The following is a 19,715-nucleotide window of genomic DNA, read 5'->3' on the forward strand; positions in this document are numbered from 1 at the left end:
AACTCATGCGGAAGTGGCTTCAGATTCTCAGTGCTGTGCTTTAACCCGCTGCGCCACCAGGGAGGGCCCTACTATGGCAAGTTTTTAATCTCAAAAATATTACTTTATATAGTCAGTATTTTTACTTATAAATGTACTGCTGTCATTTTCATCTTTTATTGCTATTGAGAAGTTATCTGTCAATATAATTGTAGTACCTTTGAAAATTATCTTTCTGCCTATTTTGTTTTTAATGTTCTTTTTTGTTTCATATCCTACATTTTCTCTGTAATATGTCTAAGATATGATTATCTTTGTGTTTGTATAATTTGGGAGCTGTGGGCCTTCCTAGTCTTTGCTTTGGTGTTTTTTATCATCTAAAGTTTTTAGCCAGAACCTTTGTATGTTGCCTTACTCCGTTCTTGCTCTCTTCTCCTTAAAAACTCTGGTTGGATATTATATTAGGACTCTCTTCGGTTTTCATATCTCTTAATGACTTAATAGTACTGTTTTTTGTGTCTTTCTTTTTAGATCATTTCTTAGACTTTGAAATCTTTTAACTCAATATTCAACTTTTGCATTTTAATTGTTTTTTGTGTTTTGGAAGGTTTTTTTTTTAATCATATTCAACAAACTTACTTTTTTTATTCCATAGCAGATAATTTCAATATCTGAAATATTTACAGATTTGATTTTTCTGTCATTTCTGCTAGCTTTATCTTGCAGGTCTTTAATTTCATGTGTTTCATGATTTTTCATCATGAGCTCATATTTCCTAGGACTTTTATCACTAGAGACTATTTGAAGCTTAGATTGAAGTTGTGTTCATGCAGAAGAGATTTGTTGCTTATCCTGGGTACCTGATCTATTTTTGTTAGGGCTAGTTTATCCTGAAGAGTTCTCAGAGGAGATTCACTTTATGCTTCTTTCCTTTCACAGTTATGGTTTGAGATAGGCAAAGGTTGAGCTGCACAGAGGTTGAGATAGACAGTCTTCCTGTTCCTTGGCAGCACAGAAACTGAATTTTCCAGTTATATTGCAGCCATGGCCTGTGGGGTCTCCAGCTTTTGGTGGACTCTAGCCTTTATCGCCTATCCTTGTAACCTTGAGGCATCTTGAAAAAAAAGCTTAAATTTATTTTGTCTTATAAATGTCCCCAAGGTGAGCATGGGGTTGAATGTTAACTTGTTCATTTGGCAACACATAGGTGTAGTTGTAGTTATAACATTGTATTTTTTTTTTTTTTTAAGATTTACTTATGCATACAGAACTAGGGTATAGGCCAGAGATGCAGGGCAGTGAGAGGATTCACCAGAGACAGAATGGGGAGCAGAACAGGCTGACCCACGAAGTACACTGCTGTGGGAAGTTGCGGGTGGGCCAGGAGAGGTCTGCCACATCACATGGATCACCTCTGGGGTGGGGATTGAACTCATGCTGAAGTGGCTTTAGCTTCTTAGTACTGTGCTTTAACCTGCTATGCCACCAGGGAGGGCCCAGGTTTTTGTTTTTAACAAAGAACCCAGCATTGATTTACTGGAAAACTTTCAGTTCATGCTCAATCATACTTCAGCAACAGAAATCTTCAAATAAGGTATTAAATAGCTTAAGAGTAGAAGTATTATCATTAGTTTCTGTCCTTTAGACTTCTGTCCTTTCAATTGTGTCTTATTCTTTATGAATTGTCACTTTTTAGTCTCTCTGTAATGAAATAGGACGTATGTAAATAATTTGATTTCAGAATGCAATTAAAACATATATTTAGGGCCCTCCCTGGTGGCGCAGCGGGTTAAAGCACAGCACTGAGAATCTGAAGCCACTTCCGCATGAGTTCGATTCCCGCCTGCCGCCTGCCCCGGAGGAGACCACATGGCGAGCCAGACCTCTCCTGACCCGCCCGCTGCTCCCCTCAGCAGTGTACTTCGCCAATCTGCCTGTTCTGCTCCCCACTCTGTCTCTGGTGAAGCCTCTCACCGTCCCTGAGCCTCTGGCCTGTACCCCAGTTCTGTATGAATAAATAAATAAATCTTTAAAAAAAAAAAAAAAAAACATATATTTAGTTGTTCAGAGGAGAAAATTGTAGAATTTTTAAACCTGTGATAGAGTTTTCAAAGTTATATCTTAGAATACTAGTTTCTAGGGACAGGATTCTTTAAAAGTAGTAATGGAGTAACAATAAAATGCTAAAGTGGTATTTGTTTCTTTGCTAATGTATAGCCAGATTCTCCTGAATATAAAGCTGCTTGTAAACTCTGGGATTTGTACCTTCGAACAAGAAATGAGTTTGTTCAGAAAGGAGAAGCAGATGATGAAGATGATGATGAAGATGGGCAAGACAATCAAGGCACGGTGACTGATGGAGTAAGTGTGTAGCTGGAAATGGTGATAAATGGACTGTGAAGAGGTGACAGGTCCCTAATATATCTGGGAGAGATAAGGAGCATATAGCCAAAGAGCCTCTATTCTAATTACTAGGTATCCTAGGACATAGTGGATAATCTGTGCCACATATGATTGTTTTTGATGAATTATTCTGACTTTGTTTTTCCTGCCCAGCTTAAAGGAAAATGTTCAAATTATTAAGGACTGATCCAGTATTGTTAGATTGAGTTATATAATGGCAAACAGTGTTGTGATTAAAAATTGGATGATGGTATAATCTCCTCGGTTAGGAGTATTTCTGTAGCTTAGACTGAACATGCCAACTGTGTTTCTGCCTCTGGAATTTCATTGTGCTCTTAATTATGCTTAGAACATGATTCCTTGGCTTTGTGATTTTTTTTTTTTTTTTATTCTATCATCACTTAAAATGTTAGCCGGGAGAATTTTCCTGACAGCTCTCTCTAAATCATTTGTTCCATATTCCTTTCCTGTCATTACATCATTTTTGGCCTTCAGTTTTTATCACTTATGTGAGATTAGTTATTTATTAAGTTTGTAGTTTACATGTTTCTTTTCTGTCTGCCCCCAAGTAGACTAATAGTTCAACTGAAGATTATTACCTTGTTCACTGATTCCTGACACCTAACATTGCCTGACATATAGGTTCTGATAAATACTTTCTGAAGGAACACACCTGTATACATGAAGGTAGGGAACAGGGTAGTAAAAAGAATTACATCTTTTTCTGCAGGTAAATAATGAGAAAGCCAAAGCAAACCACTCTCCTTTCTTTCCTAAGATATCTGGACAGATCTATTGCTAGAACTCCAGTACAGAAAGAGTTGTGAAAAGTTAATTTCTCAAAAACATAGCTTCTGCTGCAGTCTCAAAATAAAAGATGCCTGTTCAGTTTCTTTCTAAGATTTAGATGATTAAAATTAGATAAAGGCATTCAAAGGGATTTCTGTAATTTTATTATTTGATTTTGCCTAGGAACAGCAACTTAACTCATGCTTTCTTGGGCAGTATAGTACTTACAAAGGACTCATTTACTATGGGCCTTTGTGGGTCTAGTTAAAAAATCAAAATGTCTATATTTAAGACCTATATTTCAGTGAGAAACTGGAAGTCTTTTGCATCTTTATGCTTATATTCCTTAGGCTTCTCTCTAGCCTAAAGATTCTCAGGAAGAGAGAGAATTTTCAAGCTTCTCATTTTCAAATTAAGAATGATTACCTAGAGTTTTCCCACTTGTGGGAGTAGAATGTCTGAGTGCAGTCACTAGCCTGAATTGTAGTCTGCAAACATGTTTTCAGTGTAGCTGACTTGGTTGGAAGGAGAGGAAACTTGGCTGCAGAATAGAACCCTCCCCTTTTTCAAATTAATTTTGTAGTTCTATGTGTTAGGAAGTAAATGGCTTCAACATGGTTATTTTAGTCTGCTTTCATCAGTGTCATATTGGTTCCCTAAGTATATGTGATTGGGTATTCTCAGCTAATCGATCCTGTTTTGTATATTAAATATGTATTTTGTGTGAGTTCTTGCCAAGCCCTGTGTGAATCCCAAGAGATATTAGTGCCCCTTCTGTGAAGTTAATGTTGGATTAGGACAAAAGTATTAATGCTTTCGTTTTTTTAAACCTGTAATATCCACTAACCTTTATGTACACACATAAAACATGGTTTAGCATGGAAGTACTATTTAATCAACTTTGAAACATCACAACTTAGCTCACTGTAGAAATTGGCTTCAGACTCAAATCTTCCCTGATCAGTTACTCTTTGGGGCATTTACTTTTTTTTCATTTTCAAACAGTGACTAAGTTAAGACTAAAAGCCAGCCAATCTGGCTATCAACAGAAATGATATGCTACCTATTGATTTTTTTTTAATTGTATTTTTTTTTAAGATCTACTGAAACACGCTACTGAGGGGAGCAGTGGGCGGGACAAGGGCGGTCTGCTAAGCCATGTGGGCCACCTCCCTGGCTAGGGATCAAATTTGTGCTGCAGTGGCTGCAAATTGCTCCGTAATACTGTGTCCTAACCCTTTGCACCACCAGGAAGGCTCCAGCACCTATTGATTTTGATGAAACTTTGGATTATACTTTACTATAACTTTAATTCTGTTAGATCTGTTAAAGCATGGTTGTTAAAATGCTATTTAGAAATTGTTCTTTTGAATTAGCTTCACAATTTTAGAAGCCATTTAATATCAGCATCCATTTTTAAATTTACCTAACAAAATTACTCCTTCCTTCTAGTCTTCTCCAAGTTACTTGAAGGAGATCCTAGAGCAGCTTCTTGAAGCAATAGTTGTTGCCACAAATCCATCAGGACATCTCATTAGTGAACTTTTTCAGAAACTGCCTTCTAAAGTGGTAAGTGATACAGTTAAAGACATATGAATTAAAATTTTATTTTTTTAAGTACTTAAGTACTTTGAAAATGGTAGGAGTTCATAGAAGGCTTTTGAAGCAGCCCAGAGATTTTCCTTGTGACCTCAGCAGCTGAGGATATGTTCCATCATTTCACTTGGCCAGAATGTTGAGTGTTTTTTTATTGACAATTGTTTTTTTAAAATTTTGTAAGATACACATATCATAAAATTTAACATTTTAAGTATATAGTTCAATGACACAGTATGTTGGTACTAAGTAATTTCACATTATTGTAAAGTCATTATACATTCCGTCTTCAGAACTTTTTCATCTTCCCAAAATGAAACTCCATATCCATTAAACAGTAAATCTTTTTTCTCTCTATGAATTTGACTGCTTTTAATGTCTCATATAAGAGGAATCATATGATATTTATCTTTCTGTAAATAACTTATTTCATCATTTACCATAATGTGTACAGTGTTTATTCTTATTGTGGTATGAATCAGAATTTCAATATTTTTAAAGGCTGAATAATATTCTTATATGTATTTATTCTCCATCAGATATATATACCACTTTTTTTTTTTAATCCATACCTTTGCTGAGGGATACTTAGGTTACATCCACTACTTAGCTATCGTGAATAATGCTGTTATGAACGTGAGCATGTAGATATCTCTATGAGACGTTACTTTTATTTCTGGGTTAATGCCAAAAGTGGAATTACTGATCATATGATAATTCTATGTTTAGTTTTTTGAGGAATTGCCTTATTTTCTTCTTAAAATTTTATGTGTATGACCATATAGTCCCTGTTTTTCTAATCAGATCCACGTTTAGGACAGCAATGGTCATATATGTCTTATTTCTAATGTTACAGCTCTCCTACAGATATAAAGGCACACTTTTAAATAACTACTCAACAACTTGTTTATGACTCATAAGGAAAGCTACATGCCACCTGTCCTTCAACAAGGACTACTTACACATCTGTGACATACTGAGCTCCATTAACAGTGACACAAAAGAAAATCTGGCTTATCCCTTGTTCTTACAAGGTTCAAGGGCTATGAAAGGAAGTAGATACAAACACAGTCACAATGTCGGTAAATGTTAGAGTGAGGTACTTTGAAAATATATCCTTGTCTAGTAATATAGGAATGCTGAGGTCATGGAAAGTTTTACAGTTTTCACAGGTCATATTCATTCAAATCTATACCTCTGTTAATTGCCTCTTGACTATGAAATCATAAGGTTCCTGACAAGTTCTTACTTGTTTAGAAAAATCTTTTTCTCTAGGGTAGAAGAGTACCTGTTATATCTCTTTTCTACTACCAGGAGATTTAAGAGAATTAATTTATCATCCATTCCTTTATCTCATGAGCAAGGTGCTGTTTCCATCTCTTTTATAAATAAAAGCGCTTGTTTTATCATTTAAGAATTATCAAACTTGGAAACAACCCAAATGTCCATTTATAGATGAATAGAAAACAGACTGGTATAAACAAAACAAGGTATATAGAAACAATGATATATTAGTCAGCCTTAAAACACCTTCTAATACATGCTGCAATGTTGATAAAACCTGAATACTTTATGGTAAGTAAAATAAACCATCCACAAAAGAACAAAAATAAATGGTCCCTTTTATATGCGGTACTTAGAATAATTGCATTCATAGACAGAAAAGTAGTGTGCCAGGTGTTGGCAGTACTACAGGGCAGGGTGAGAGAGATACCCTGGAGCCCCATACCTCCACACTCAAATGGGTTTTGGCATACGCCACATTAAGACAATGCATATTCTAGTGCATAAGGGTCTTCTATAGAAAATAATGTTAGTACAATTCATATGCAATAAAGAGCAGAGAAGGGAAAGAATTGATAAAATGGCTTTTAAATCAAGCATCCAAAATTACCCACCCTCTTGTGGATAAATGTCCAACCAAACAGGGTTAACCCAAGGCAGGGCCACTAAGGCTCAAGAGCCCATCCTTGTGGGGACCCATAGTTTAGGGGCAGAAGGGCCCAGACAGGACTGGAAGGAAAAAGCATGATCAAAATCAAGATAAATACTACCATTGTTAATCTCCCCATGGGTCTTGCACCCATGTGTGTTTCAAGTGTCTTTCATGTTCCCCAAGTCCTGGTACCAGTCCAAAGCTGAGAAGCAAATGCAGCTTCTCCACGTGTCTCTGTTCCATGTGCCTTCTCCAGGTCCTCTTCTTGATCTTCTTCCTTCCTCCCTGTCTTCTCTCTAACTTTTCTTTTATTCTCAACCCCACACTTCTTTAGGGTAGAGCAGGGAACCTGGAAACACCCCTTTATGTGGGGATTACCCTGTTTACAACAGGAGGGGAAAATAGAGTCATTGCTTAATAGATAACAGAGTTTCAGTTTGGGAAAATGAAAGTTAGATGGTGGCCCTTCTGCCCCTAAACTATGGGTCTTCTCCAGGATGTGTCTTGTGGCACAGTTGTGGCAGGCTTTTGGGCCTTAGTGGCCCTGCCTTGGGCCATCCCTATTTGGCTGGATATTTATCCATGAAGGGATGGGTAATTTTGGGTGCTTGAGTTAAAAACTGGAGTTAGATGGTGATGATGGCTGTACAATAATGTGAATGTGTTTAATGCCACTGAACTATGCACTTAAAATGGTTAAATGGTAAATCTAATTAATATATTTTACCATAATAAAAAATCATCAGTAGTGATGATTTGGAGCAATAAGAAATTAATATTTGTTTCTCTTGCCAAAACTTTTGGAATACCATGTGCAGGAATTGATTTCTTTTGGTCCCTCAGGGTGTGACAATTTAAAATAAAACTAGGCTATCACTTCTTGGCCTTTTGACTAAGATCTGTTCTAGTCAGTGTAATAAAATACAATAGGACTGAGAGTTGGAGGAAAAGGCAGTCTTTAACATTTATTATTTATAAGTGTTCCCAAGTAGGAATGACTAAGTGGGAAAGGTGAAATACAGTATCTTGGATTAACACGATACCCCAGCCTATGTGGCCTATTCCTCAGAAGTACAATTTGTGAAGACAGGGGCTAGAAAAGAATTTGATCCAGTCAAAGAAAAGAGGAGGGTTAAGAAATTAAATAGGGGTAAATTGAAGATCCCTGCTAGCCCAGTAACTGAGTGAAGACTGGCTTTCTGCTTTCTGTTGTCATTGTTACTTGAACAGGTAGAAAGAGCCTCTAGAGCACTACCATCTGACTTCCCCTGATGCCCTTTCCACTGGAGGTGACCAACTTTTGGTTTTTAGTCAAATTCAGTTATTTCCTCCAAGGAATAAAATATATAGAAAAGGCTCAAGACGATGAATGTATTCAAGATTGAAACCTTTCAAGGACATTTCTCTAACATGTTTACTTTCTTTTCTTGTGATAAGCTAAAGCTAGTATTTGACTAAAAAAATAAGAAATTTGGCCCTCCCTGGTGGCGCAGTGGGTTAAAGCACAGCACTGAGAATCTAAAGCCGCTTCTGCATGAGTTTGATTCCCGCCTGCCCCGGAGGTGACCACATGGTGTGGTGGACCTCTCCTGACCCGCCCGCTGCTCCCCTCAGCAGTGTACTTCGTCGATCTGCCTGTTCTGTTCCCCACTCTGTCTCTGGTGAAGCCTCTCACTGCCCCTAGCCTCTGGCCTGGACCCCAGTTCTGTATGCACAAATAAATAAATCTTTAAAATAAAAAAAAATAAGAAATTTATTACTTTTTTAAATGTAGTTTGATCTAGAATGTTTTATTTTTTAAATACTTTAACAACATTGTTAAAAATGAATCTAAAAAATCTTGCAACCTCACTTCTTTTCCTTTTAAGATTTATTTATGCATACAGGAACTGGAGTACAGGCAGAGGCATGGGGTATGAGAGGATTCACCAGAGACAGAGCAGGGAGCAGAACAGGCAAATTGACTGAAATGCACTACTGAGGGGAGCAGCAGGTGGAATAGGAGAAGTCTGCCATGCTGTGTGGGTCAGCTCTATAGCCAGGGATTGCAGTGGCCATGGATAAGCTTCATAGTGCTGTACTTTTAACCTGTAGTGCCACCAAGGAGGGCTCACAACCTCATTTCTTATGTATCTCAGAATTTTATATGAAATGGGATATAATTTTATATATTATTTACATTGTGGTGTTAACAAGATTTATATCAAGCCCTTCAAAAACAGTCCTCTGCTATGCTTCCAGGGACATCTATATTGGTACCTGAATTTAAAAGTTGTGTAATTCTATAAAATAATATTTGTTTAACATTAAATTGTGATTTATTGTCCATACAATGATAACAACTCTGAACCGCTATATCATGCTATTTGGTATATTATGAGACTTGTTAAAATTAAATTCCTTTTACTTCAGATACCTGCTGTATGGCTGTGTCTTTCTCTATGAATCTCATCAGACTGCTCAGTCTATTGAGTAACAGATTATCAGTGTGTTTCCTTCCTAGCTATATATTTCTGTTTATAAAGAATGCCTGGGCTTTTATCTTCCAGCAATATCCAGATTATTATGCAATAATTAAGGAACCTATAGATCTGAAGACCATTGCCCAGAGGATACAGGTATGAAGGTGACCACATATAACCATATGACTTCTAGGCTAGATTGACTTAGTCTTTCTTTGGGGCTTTTAGAAAATAAAGAGGCAGATATCTCCATAAGGAGTTATTAGCAATGTAGTGTAAACATACTGGTGTGTGTTAACTGTAAATTTGGAAGTAGTGTAGTATTTTAGTTTTTCTGTAGGGAGCAAAGCAAAATTCTCATTGAAATGCTAACTCTTAAGACAAAATATAAAAAGCATGGGTCATAGACATTTCTGATTGTAAATGGTACATTGGTAATAAAACATCGTTTATTTTTTTTCCACTTCCAAATAGCTTTAGAATAAATTGCCTTTTATGTACAACAACAAATATTAGAGTATAAGTCAATCAATTAGACAGTGTTTTCTTCTATGTCTCCCTATATCTCTAGTAGTAAAAGACTCTCCTGCTCTAAGTACTATTATGTATTAGCTAATTAATTCTTAAAACAACTCCATGAGATAGATGATAATATTCCCTTTGTCATTCCCTTTCTATATGAGAAAACTAACGCACAGAGATAGTACATCATATGTTACAGTCATCTGCTAGTAAGGAAAAAAGATAGAATTTGATTCTAAACTCTCCGGCTCCAGAGTCTGTGATTCTACCCCTGACACTGTTAATGCCACTTCCAAAGCAGGCATTACTTTGATGAATGAAGTGTAAAATTGATGGCTAAAGGCTAAGGAAGGCCTAAGGAGAGAGAATTACATTATACAAGAAATCTAGTTTTCATAGTTAAACTGACATGACACTAGCTGTGTCACTTTGGCCAAGCAACTTGCCTGCTTCCTCCGCTGTATACTGCATATACAATTACCACATTGCAGAGTTGTAGGAGTTGGTGATAACATCTGTGAAGCATCTCACAAAGAACCTATGGGATGTGACTTTGGTGAATTACCAGGCTTCTTCTTCCAGGCAAAGGAGGGTTTGGAACTCTTAGTGAAACAAAAAGGGAAATTTAAATGTTACATAGTCTCATTGGGAAATGAGACTGGAAACACAGTGGTTTTCCAGGAGGGAGAAACTTCTTTGGTTTTAAAGTCTAAGAGAGCAGTAAAGAGTAATAGTGTGGTATTTGCTGGTACTCTTAAGATACATTTTCACAGAATATTAAAATATAGATTCCTTAATGTTATCACCTGGTTTTTAAGGAAGCCCAGTATCTAACAGGCTTAGTCTCCTGGAAGCTAAATCTTTGGGTTTCTAACATCTGTTTAACAAGAAAGGTGTTTTCATGATTCTGAATATCAGATCAGGTCTTTAAAACACCCTACCTCATCCCCATTCTTTTCTGTGATCTTTGAACTTATCTTGTCCTTTTTTCCTTCCCAAAACTCCACCTTCCTTGGCTATCACCTTAATGAAGATCCTTGTCTTATGTCCAAATTTGTAAGCATTTTCCCTATCTCTGAAGAAATCTTCTCTAGTCATTTATACTTGTTTCTTGACCCTAATATTGTTTCTGCTATTCTGCTTCTAAGTGACTTTTCATTTGTTTCAAATCTCTGCTGAAACAAGTTGCTTCTCCTTGTCTCAATTCACTAATAACCAACTTTTACTTAAGCAGAAAGAGGTTATCATGGCACAGATTAGGTCCATACACAGTCGCTTTGTGGAGCCATTGTTACTACCAGTGTCATTTGCTTCTGTGGACCTTGTACACTCTTCTTCACTTCTAGACTGCTCCCCTGCAGGAGTTAAGAATGCCTTACTTTCATTACCTTTCCTTGCTGCTGTAGTCCCTTAATACTCAAGAATTATTTTCTTTTAACCTGGTTGCCAGGCTGCTGGCAGAGCTACTGCCATCAGCCTACTCTGTCCTCTGTTGTAGAAGAAGATACCACCTGTGCTGGAATTTTCTCCAAATATTAAAGGTGCTCAGATGTTGGGTATCCCCCACCTGGCACATAACACACTACTCTCTTTTGCCTGGCCTTCTGGATTTTGTTTCATTTGTCCTTAGCCTGCCTTGCAGCCCCTGCTTATTTTACCCTTCCCCACCATTCACTCCACTTAATTTGGTTCCCTCAGTTTCTCTAAGACATATCTATTCATTTCTGTGTCTTTCTCATTAGTTATGTGTGCATTTTCCTCTTTCCTATTCACTTTTTATTTTGTAAATTGTACCAATCATGAGTGACCCTGGTTTATTTCAGATTAAGTGAATTTTAAGCTATGATAACTCTAGCACATAAATAGTAGGTACCTATAAAATGTTAGTGTCTATGTTAAGCTGACTTTTTATTTTATTGGAAATAGTATATAAAACTAAAGGAACTTGACTTTCCACTGTTAAGTTCACCTTAATGAATAGATGTTTATGAAACACTTAGAGCACTTAGAGCAGTGCTTGGCACAAATTAAAGTGCTGTTTTTGCTAAGTAAAATAACTTTCATCTAATTTATTATTTTTTTAAAGATTTATATATGTATGGATACAAAATTGGGGTACAGGCCAGAGGTGTGAGGGAGGGTGAGAGGATCCACCAGAAACAGTGTGGGACAGAACAGACAGGTTGATGAAGTACACTGCCGAGGGGAACAGTGGGCAAGACAGGAGGGGTCTGCTGTGCCATGTGGGTAGATCCCCTCCCTGGCCAGGGATCGAACTCATCTGCAGTTGCTATGACTAGCTTTGTAGTGCTGCACTTTAACTTGTTGCACCACCAGGGAGTGCCCCTAATTTATTTTATAGTGTGAAATTTTTGTTAATGAAGGTTTTGTTAGCTATCTCAAATTTTGCTTGTAAATGAACAATAGTAATAGTTTATAAAACAGAAAATGGCTAGATATTATTCACGTGTACTTTCCACTAAGTCTTGGAATATGATGGTGACAATTTAAAAATATGTGGAGTTTTTTTTTTAAGGTCATACTGACTAACTCTCAATAAGTGGAATTGCTGTATTTTGTTTACTGTAGAATGGAAGCTACAAGAGTATTCATGCAATGGCCAAAGATATAGACCTCCTAGCAAAAAATGCCAAAACTTACAATGAGCCTGGTTCTCAAGTGTTCAAGGTTAGTTGTTTTTTTTTGTTGTTGTTGTTTGTTTGTTTTTGTCATTTTCATTGATAAGAATAGATTATTTAGAGCTTATAATTTTTATATAACAATTTTATTGAGATAACATTCACAAACTGTATATTTAGCATACAAATTTAATAGTATATTGACAGAGTTATGCAGCCATCACCATGATTAATTAGCAGTCATTCTCCATTTCTCCAACATACTTTCCATCCCTAGGCATCTACTAGTCTACTTTTTGTCTCTATGAATTTGCCTATTCTACACGTTTTATATAAGTAGGACCATACAATATTTGATCCATTGACGTCTCCCATTCTATGAATTATCTTTTCACTTTTGTGATGGTGTCCTTTGACACATGCAAGTTTTTTAAATTTGATAAGGTCAGTTTATCTGCTTTTTTCTTTGCTTTTAGTGTCATATCTAAGAAACTGTTGCCTATTTGGACCCTCCATTTTCTCATAAGGATTTTATAGTTTTAGTTCTTTTTGATCCATTTTGAATTAACTTTTGAATATATGAGGTAGGAGTCCACATTCATTCTTTTACATGGGATATTCATTTCCCCCAGTTCCTTATGTTGAAAAGATTGTTCTTGAGCTATCTTGCTGCCTTTGTTGAAAATCAGCTAAATATACATGTACTGATTTATTGTTGGGTTCTTGGTTCTATTCCATTCATTTATATGACTGTCTTTATGCCAGACCAAGGTTAGTTTCCAGTCCAAATAAATGTTAATTTAGTTCCTATATTTAAATTTCATATATACATATATAAATCAATTTGTATATATTTATAGTTCTATGATGAGTAGTTCATGCAGAAATTTCTTGAATTAATAATATATCATTGAGAATTTAGCAGTGTAGTATACAAAAATCTTTTGGGAGTAAAATAAAAAATCTTTTGATTTTATTATGTTAACTCAAATACAGTTGCTTATAGTAGTTAATTTTAGTTTTTAGCTTCCATTTTTAAAGAAAATTTTAATAAAATTAGGAATGAATAATTAAGTCTGTATTCTTATTCCTTAATATAAGCACATTTTAATAGTTCTTTACCAATAGTTTGTCAATACAGTTACAATTTTCCCTTTTGGTTTGTTTTTCCTTAACTAGATTATGAAGATCTGGACTTAAAATATTAGTATGCTATTGACCTAAGAAAGTACATTTTCCTAGATTTAGATCCTAGTTTATGATTTAACTTTTCATCGTAGTAGTGCTCCTTGTTTTAATTTTTAGGTCATGTACACAGAATTCATAGAGTTCACTGTTCACCAAGTGTTACTTGACTAATTGTGGAAGAGCTTCAAAGCTTTTAGCTTATATTTTAATTATGAAGATGCTTTGGAAATCTGTGGACAAGTTAAGAGGATGTAGCTTTGTGAATACTGAGTGGAACACTACTCCAAAGTGTTCAGTGGATGAGTGAGGGTATTTTAAAACTGTTCTTTCTTTTATACTTTTTATAAGCCAAGCATTTCATTTTGACAGGATGCAAATTCAATTAAGAAGATATTTTATATGAAAAAATCAGAAATTGAACATCATGAAATGGCTAAGTCAAACCTTCGAATGAGGTAGGTTAAAAAGCATCTTTGTGCCTTTGTTATTTGCCAAATTTTCTGGCTAGTAAAATAAAGAAGATATGTTGCATTTTAAGGTTGTATTTATAGTTAATAATGTGATTCTAGAAACAGTAAGAATAACTTACCCTGCCTCTTCATAACAGCTGAAGGACTCTGTTCAAAAAGAAACAATATTTTTTATTTATATATATAATAGTTAATTTTTACATCATTTTGTGCATTTTTCCATCTCAGGTGCAATCCCCTTGGGCTTCCTATCACCAAATCACCCATGTGCCATCACCATAGTCCAGTGCATTTCTCTCCCCCCACTGTTTTTGATCCATTCCCCATTCCACCCCCACAAAATGTCTTTGGTATATAGCTGTTCATCATCATTATTTTCTCTCCTGTTCCACTATATTCCTGCTATGAGAGAAACCATCCAGTATTTTTCCTTTTCCTTCTGGCTTATTTCACTAAGCATGATCTTTTCCAGTTCCATACATCTTGCTGTAAAATACGTGTTTCTTATTTTTTTGGTTGCTCAGTAATATTCCATTGTGTATACGTGCCACATCTATTTAATCCAGTCATCCATTTTTGGGCATTTGGGCAGTTTCCATGTCTTTCCAATTGTGAATAAAGCAGCAGTAAACATAGGGGTACAGGTATCTTTTTGAGTCAGTGTTTTTGTGCCTAAAAAGAAAGTTTTTAAGGCTTAGCTGCTTTTTACACTTCATATATACTATATACTATATTTAATATATATATAATATTACAACAATTGTCTGTAGTATATAGTCATTTGTATGTCTATTTGCAATAAGAATATCAGGAAATCTAAAGTCTCATACTGGTTTTTCCTTGATTTGGACTATCACTTTGAACAAGTCTTACTTTTGGATTTCTGTTTCCTCCTTCCTGAAATAAAGATTGTGGTCTTGACATTTCCTTTCTTCCCAGATCCTCTTGTGGTCTTGAGATTTCCTTTCTTCCCAGATCCTCTAGTCACTGCAGTGACCATGAACTCTCTACATCAACCCTGACCCATTCTTTGCAGAGTCCCAGTTCATGTAGCAAGGCCTGTTATACAATAGAAGCATAGGATATTTGAGCATTTTTATTTAGAAAAGAAAATGATTGTCTCCTTTTTGTTTACCCAGTATTCTGATTTCAGCTCTCAGTATTTTAAGGTTTTCTATCTTTTCTCTGAATAGGACTCCATCAAACTTGGCTGCAACCAGGCTGACAGGTGCTTCACACAATAAAGGTGGCCTTGGTGAAGAGAGAAATCCCACTAGCAAGTATTACCGGTGAGAGAGAGTGAATGTGTTTAGTCCTAGAATTGATCTGTGTTTGAGGAGAGGCATACTAAGTGATGGCCGTCATGAAGAAGTGTTTTTGGATATAGTTAGGTAAAATGAAAATTTGTTATCACATACCTTATTTAAAAGATTGAGGTGCCCTAGTAGCCCTAACCTTGCCTCTGAGAAGTTGTTTAAGCAGAAATTGTTTGCCAGGTAGACCTTAATGTTGCCAGTAAGATTAGTAGTAGAAAACTGAAAGGTTTTGTGCTCAAATAGAATTTATGAATTAATTGTCAAATATGAGCATCTTAGGAAAGAATTGCCAGTGATTATAAGTGAACTCTTCTCCATAAAATGAAGAGAAGGGCTGCGTTTAAGTAAAAAAAAAAAAAAAAATTACAAGTAGCCTACTTCAGGCTTTGAATATGCAGGATATTGAGAAGTACAAAGATAAATTAGGGACTCAGGTGCATAAAAATTTTTATCTTTGAGGTGAATGCTATTTTAATAGTTTCTATTTCCTATAAAGTACCTAAACAGTTATCACTTTTTTCCCCTTCTTCTAATTATTTGTTTTCCTTTGTAGTAATAAGAGAGCAGTACAAGGGGGTCGTTTATCAGCAATTACCATGGCACTTCAGTATGGCTCAGAAAGTGAAGAGGATGCTGCTTTAGCAGGTAGGCATTAGATTGTGACTCATTAGATGCTTTCTCAGTGAATCCTTTCTGGTTCTGGAAATTTGCAGTGACTTTGGTCTGTTGAAAACGTGTCAGTTTTGGGAGGGCCTGCTGTTTTGTTTCTTTTTATTGTACTCTGGTTGACAAACTTACCAAAAGCTTGCTTTATTTTTATTTTATAGCTTTGTGTTAAGACTTGTATCTAGGTTAATAAATAACTAAGCAAAATGAATCAGTTTGATAGCCATGCATGTCCTGGTTTCAAACCTATGGTGATAAATAAGGAGCACTAGTCCCATCAGAAAGGCATTCACATCATATTAGGTTTCCAGGTCATTGGCTTATATTATCAGTAGACTTTATCATAACAACATGGTGAATTGTCATTTAAAAAATGACAATTTTTTAAAAATGGGGCCCTCCCTGGTGGCACAGTGGGTTAAAGCACAGCACTAAGAAGCTAAAGCCACTTCAGCATGAGTTCTATCCCTGGCCCCAGCGATGACCCACATGGCATGGCAGACCTCTCCTGACCCACCTGCTGCTCCCCTCACCAGTATACTTTGTCGATCTGCCTGTTCTGCTCCCCACTCTGTCTCTGGTGAATCCTCTCCACTACCCCTGAGCCTCTAAACTGTAACCTGCATGCATAAATAAGTAAATCTTTAAAAAAAAAAAAAAAGTCCAAAAATGACATTGGGGTCTGTCCATATAGTTTCTAAAGGTTTGCTATATTTCTTAACTCATGGTACTGTCCTCTGTATTCACTCCAAGCTGTGAAGCTATCATTTCATCCATCTCCTCCTTTCTTTGACTTTCTTTCATTCTTCTTTAAGGGGCCACTGTGATTACTTTTTGTACCCAGAGAGTAATTCATGATAATACTCAAAACCCAAAATTCTTAACTTAATCACATCTGTAAAGTCCCTTTTGTCATATAAATTAATACTCACTGGTCCTGTGGGTTAACATAAATAGAAACTTAAGTATTTGAAATTGGATAGTAGCAGTAATGAAAATACTAATTGTTCTAATACCATTATTAGAACAATGGGAATGGGTGCATCTGAAGTGATACTTTAGGTGGGAATTTATAAATCTGAATGCTTCTATTTAGAAATAACAAGTAGCTGAAAGCTAATGAATCAAGTATCCAACATAAGAAATTAAAAGTATAATAGAAAAAAAGATAAGGAAGCTGAAAACAGAAATTATTTTATTAGAAAACTGTAACCAAAAGGATCAGTAAAGTAAAAAAATTCTGTTAAAGATATTAATAAAATAGGGCCCTCCCTGGTGTTGCAGCGGGTTAAAGTACAGCACTGAGAAGCTAAAGCCACTTCCGCATGAGTTCAATTCCCGCCTGCCCTGGAGGTGACCACATGGCGTGGCAGACCTCTCCTGGCCCGCCCGCTGCTCCCCTCAGCAGTGTACTTAATCAATCTGCCTGTTCTGCTCCCCACTCTGTCTCTGGTGAAGCCTCTCACCGCCCCGAGCCTCTGGCCTGTACCCCAGCTCTGTATGCACAAATAAATAAATCTTAAAAAAAAAAAAAGTTATTAATAAAATAGGCAAATTTGTGATGAAGCTATCAAGAAAGAAATAGAAGGTACAAATAAATATTGGGAAAAAGAGGAAGCATACAGAGATTACAAAGAATACATGTAACAGTTTTAATGCAAGTAACTTTGAGAATTTAGATGAAACAGAAAAATTTCTAGACAGTGGTAAATGCCTAAAACTGATCCAAGAATAAAAAGAATGATTAGCTATGTCACCATTAAGGAAGTGAAATTTGTTGTTTACAAGTAGAAATTTGTTGTTACATAGAAAACATCAGGCTAAACATTCGGGGGGAAAATTATATATAGACTCCTTCAGAAAATAATAGAACTCCCCAATTAATTCTCTGTTTGGCAAGATTAAAAAAGCCAAACAATACATAAACACACTCTCTGGCAATATATATAAAAGATAGTACATGATAACATAGTTGGGATATTCCAGGTCATTTCAGCATTAAGAAAGATAAAAGTATCACTCACTACATTAGTTTTAAAAGAAGAAGACTAAAACTATGTGATTGCCTTAGCAGATGCATTTGCTAAATTCCCATTCATGATTAAAAACTTAACAAATTAGGAGTAGAAGGGAATCTTCTCTAATTTGATAAATGGCATCTCTGTTTTAACTGAAAAAATAATAGCATCATTCCCTTTACCATCAGAAACAAGTTAAGAATGTTGTTAACCTCTTTTGTTCACCATACTGGCCAGCCTACGGTGACAACAGTGAAAGTATCAATGAAGGTGTAAGGATCAGATAGAATATTATGAGGATTGCAGCAGATACTGTTTTTTAAATTTTTTAACTAAGAGATCATATAGATAAATTATTCTATTTAATAAGGATAATAAGGTGTTAGGTATAAGATCATTATACAAAAATCTGTTTTGTTTCTATAATCTGCCACAGAAAGAAAATATTCCTCTAAAAGATATGCTATACAGTTGAAACAAAACATATGCCTAGGTATAAATCCAACAAAATGTATTCTCTTTATGGAAAAGGTGAAAGGTAGTGGAGTCAGAAAAGACTAGTTTTAATTTCTTCCTTTGCTTCTAACTCCATGACTGTAGATCCAAATTCCCTTTCACTGTGTATAGGTTAGCTGACCTGGGATGAATCATCAGTTTCTCAAGCCCATTTCTTTTCTCATTTGGAAAAGAAATGACACTGTTCTGAGTGAGGATGTTAGAATTATCTGAGACTAGTACATGTCTAGCTCTTAATACATAACACATAACTTTTTTTTTTTTAAGATTTATTTATTTGTTCATACAAAATTGGGGTACAGGCCACACGTGCAGCGGTGGTGAGAGGATTCACCAGAGATAGAGTGGGGAGCGGAACAGGCAGATTGACGAAGTACACTGCTGAGGGGAGCAGCGGGTGGGTCAGGAGAGGTCTGCTACGCCATGTGTTCACCTCTGGGGCAGGCGGGGATCGAACTCGTGCTAAAGTGGCTTTAGTTTCTTAGTGCTGTGCTTCAACCCGCTGCACCACCAGGGAGGGCCCAACACATAACTCTTAAAGCACCTGTCAAGAAAAATTTAAATTATGGTCCTTAAGAATTCAGGGAAGTGAACAACATATTTTATATATCTGTAAAAATGATTACATAGTTTAATTGGTGTTATTAGCTACCTCCTAAAAATTCCTTCAGTGAGGGAAGACATAATTACTAAGAAATGACTTGATCAGCAGGGCAAAGGTATAGACACTTACTTAGTCTAGATAAAGCTGCCAATCTGTATTTGTACTCTCCTAAACTCTATGCTGTTATTTTAGTTGCTTGCTCCTCCTCTTGGCCAACCACATACAGCAAGGAGCCTGTGAAGAAAGTACATTTAAAAGATAAGCTGTTTTGTAGTCTTAGAGAAATGGTGTACTTTTTTTCTATGTACCATTCTATTTGTATGCAACATTTCATTATGAAAACAATTAAGCACTAATAGCATCATCTTTTTTTTTTTTAAGCCATAACTAGAGTTTAATGCACAATGCAATTAACGATGTGCCTAGGACATCCTAAATCTGAAACATTTTTAAAAAATCTTTGCCTTCCCAAAGATGGGTCAAACACTACACGACATACACTTCAGCGACATCTTTAAAGACAGAGCACCCAACACCACATAGTGAAGGCAAAGATAAATAGATGGGACTACATCAAGTTAAAGAGCTTCTGTACAGCAAAAGAGACATTA

The 19,715-nt window shown here is 36.0% G+C and overlaps 1 protein-coding gene across 3 annotated transcripts in view; it reads left to right on the top strand.

Annotated features, from left to right (window-relative positions):
* The window catches only part of PBRM1 (polybromo 1), a 99,954-nt gene that overhangs the window by 20,407 nt on the left and 59,832 nt on the right, over positions 1–19,715 (top strand). For all 3 annotated transcript variants that reach the window (XM_004676072.2, XM_004676078.2, XM_004676074.2), the window contains exons 6-12: positions 2,197–2,340; positions 4,624–4,740; positions 9,253–9,321; positions 12,277–12,375; positions 13,884–13,969; positions 15,178–15,273; positions 15,854–15,945. In XM_004676072.2, coding sequence (XP_004676129.2) covers positions 2,197–2,340; positions 4,624–4,740; positions 9,253–9,321; positions 12,277–12,375; positions 13,884–13,969; positions 15,178–15,273; positions 15,854–15,945 — 703 coding nt within the window. The remainder of the gene's footprint in view (positions 1–2,196; positions 2,341–4,623; positions 4,741–9,252; positions 9,322–12,276; positions 12,376–13,883; positions 13,970–15,177; positions 15,274–15,853; positions 15,946–19,715) is intronic.

Source organism: Condylura cristata, unplaced genomic scaffold (assembly GCF_000260355.1).
Source record: "Condylura cristata isolate star-nosed mole 26May11 unplaced genomic scaffold, ConCri1.0 scaffold00004, whole genome shotgun sequence".
NCBI classification, from domain to species: Eukaryota; Metazoa; Chordata; class Mammalia; order Eulipotyphla; family Talpidae; genus Condylura; species Condylura cristata.